At 43.1% G+C, this 3201-nt stretch overlaps 1 protein-coding gene across 1 annotated transcript in view; it reads left to right on the forward strand.

The window, feature by feature from the left end:
* The window catches only part of LOC101847613 (cAMP-dependent protein kinase type II regulatory subunit), a 10269-nt gene extending 7399 nt beyond the window's left edge, over nt 1-2870 (forward strand). Inside the window, exons 6-7 of the mRNA XM_005108655.3 lie at nt 297-438; nt 2618-2870. Of these exons, the coding sequence (XP_005108712.2) occupies nt 297-438; nt 2618-2753 (278 nt within the window). The 3' untranslated portion in view covers nt 2754-2870. The remainder of the gene's footprint in view (nt 1-296; nt 439-2617) is intronic.
* The last annotated feature ends 331 nt before the right edge of the window (nt 2871-3201 follow it).

Raw genomic sequence — 3201 nt, forward strand, 5'->3', positions numbered from 1 at the left:
TGTGTGTGTGTGTGTGTGTGTGTGTTTGTGTGCCAATACAAAGATTCTTTGTTTCTACTATAGATCTAACTTTTATCTGGCTAAAGAACATGCTGTGACATAATATTATATTGTGAAGCCTAGTCTTTATCCTCCGCACTGGAAACATTCTTAACTGGTTTTGGCCACTGAATTTATTTATTATTCATTTACTTTCTTTTTTTGGGGTGTCTCTCCAAAGTCAACGTAGATAACTGACATGTCACAATGTTCCTAGCTTTTTTTGGATTCGGTTGTTTTCGGATTTTAATTTACAGGTGATGAAGCTGATGGAATGTATTTTGTCGAAGACGGAACGCTAAGCGTCATCATCAACAAACAGGGAAATCCGGTTGAGGTAGCTCGGCTGCAGAAAGGGAAATACTTTGGAGAGGTTGCTCTTATTGAAGATAAACCCAGGTACGTGATGCCATTCTATGACTTAGTAAAGAAAGCAGGGTGACACTTGTGAGCAAAGAAAATCACTTTGTAAACCCACAAGAATAGAATGAATCAAAAGGAGCCATCAAAGCTCACTCGTACAAGATTTGTTTTTGGGAAATATTTAGATTTTGTGTCGTTTCCAGCGACTGTCAATTCGAACTGGCAAGTTCAAAGTCTTTTTTTTCTCTACACAGTTTTCCTCATTTGATATGTTTAGTTTGGGTATGGAGCGGCCATAGAAGTAGACCCGTAAAAATAAATTTTGCCCGCCCCTCCCCCACTATTTGCAACTGACTTGACCTAGTTCGTAGATCTGGGGCCACAAAGCGAATCACAGTGAGGATGATGATTTGTCTTACAGTTACAGGAACATGAAACGACTGGATGTGCTGGTTAATATGATCAAAGACATGGCTTATTAAGAGGGGTATTGTATTTTACTTTTACCAGAAGATCCGACTCTGACTAGGTTAAAAACTGTTTTAGGGGGTTCTCGTGGTTTAGAGGTTACAGTGTTTGTCTCTCATTCAATAGGTCCCGGATTAGAGTCCAAATAGCGAAGGAAAATTTTCTTCTCTAAATTTTTATCCTTTCACCTCCTTTCCTGCTCTCTTACAATTTTTTATTGTCTGCTTTCGCCCCCACTTTCAGCCCCCACCCCTCCCCTCCATTACCCTCCTCTCTGGGCCCCCAACTCTTTCTGCAGCCTCTCTACTGCTACTCCTTGGCTCCTTCTTACTGCTGTCTTTCAGCTACACCCCTGATCTTAAGGTAGGTAAGATCTAACACCTAGCCTTCTCGGATAAGGGCGAGAAATCTTTGAGGTCCCGTGTGTAAGTTGCGCTCGTTAAAGATCCCTCGATGGTCCAAAATCGATAAGAGTGGGCTTGGGCCACCACCCGGGGAAATATTCAAAATGTCCTACCAACTTAAAAGGTTTAATGTGTCCCTGTTGCTCATATGACCTTATGCAGTTGCGAGCGCCGTAAAAAAAAAACCACAAAACAAAACAAAACAAAAAAAACAACAAAAAATTCTGTGTTTAAAGTAGTGCAAACCTTTGCACAGGTATGTTTTGACCTGTATCTGTGTTGCAATGGTTAGGCCCTTCGCTGTTTGCACGCTGGAGACATGAGTTAGAATCGTGAGTGGGTGAAACTTTTTAGCAGAGTATCTCCCAAGTGTCTTGTGGGATACCGAATCCAACTCGGCTCAACTTAGTCCTGATGGGCATGTTCCCAGCAGCCTGAGTCGTGAATTATATATATATATATATATATATATATATTATGTCCATAGGGGCGTAACATTTTTTTTGAAGTATAGAATATGACGGTTTTATGACTGAGTATGGCTGACCCCATCTCGTCGCCTCATCAGAACTATTCTCTTTACTAAAGTACACTTTGTACAAAATAGTTCTGAGGCGATGATCTGTCTGCTGGGAAACGTTATCCCATCTGCCTGGGCACGCCCTGACAGGCATGGTCGAAGCAGCCCTCTTTCTACATTACCTAACTTGTGTCTCTAGGGGTGTAAAACTTTTACAACCACTACAATCATGACAATCCGCCGATAGGGGGCTCTCGTGGCCTAGGGGTTAAGGTGTTGGTCTCTCATTCAAAGGTCCCGGGTTCGAATGCGGATAGCGACGGAAAAATGTTCTTTCTAAAATTGTCTCCTTTCACCTCTTTTCCTGTTGTCTAGCAATGTTCTGTCGTCTGCTTTCGTCTCCTCCTTCAGCCCCCACCCCTTCACCTCGTTTGCACCCCCCCCCCTCTGAGCTCCAGATTCTTTCTGCAGCCTTTCTACTGCTTCTCCTTGGCTCATTCTTACTGCTGTCTTTCAGCCACACCCCTGATTTTCTGGTAGGAAAGATTTACACCTAGCCTTCTCGGACAAGGGCGAAAAATTTTGGAGGGCCCGTGTGCAAGTTGCACACTTTAAAGATCCCGTGATGGCCTAAAATCGGTAAGAGTAGGCTTCGGCCGCCATCCGAGCAAAATTCAGTTTCCGACCAACTGAAAATGAATAATATGTCCCGCGCGCTCATATGACCTTAGGCAGTTGCGAGCGCCGTAAAACACTTACTAAAGAAAAAAAATCCGTCAATAGCGCCTACTAAGACATGGGTTTGTTGTTGTGATGTCAACAGAACGGCGACAGTACAGGCCATCGAGAAGGCCAAGGTGGCTTTTCTGGAGAGAGAGTCTTTCGAACGTCTGCTCGGTCCCTGCTTAGACATCATGAAGAGAAACTCCACAGAGTACAAGAAACAGAACAGAAACTAGGACCTCGAGATACTGTTTGTTTGTTTATTCATTTGTTTGTTTGTTTATTCATTTGTTTGTTTGTTATTTGTTTGTGTTAAGAGAAGTAAAGAGTACTAAAAGCAGACCTTTTCACAATCAGACGCGTTTTCTTATTGTTTAGTTTCAGTAAGAGTTTCACGGCACTTACAGCACTATCAAGTCATATAGGTGCCAAAGATTAGAGATGTCATAAAAGAATAACATACACAAGAAACACGAGGAGAGATAAAGACGGTAGATATTTGATAGGACAGAAGGAGCGAACCTCCGGAAATGGCGTCGGTAGCTTCGTGGCTAGGTTACCGGACCCGTAATCGACAGTTTGTGGGTTCGGGGGTTCGAGACTCAGCTCTGTCCGACGAAATTCACGAAATTCCCATTTGGTTCAGTACTTTCGGAGGCGGACATTGAACTCGAAGGTCCTGCC

This window comes from Aplysia californica, unplaced genomic scaffold (genome assembly GCF_000002075.1).
Source record: "Aplysia californica isolate F4 #8 unplaced genomic scaffold, AplCal3.0 scaffold00706, whole genome shotgun sequence".
NCBI lineage: Eukaryota > Metazoa > Mollusca > Gastropoda > Aplysiida > Aplysiidae > Aplysia > Aplysia californica.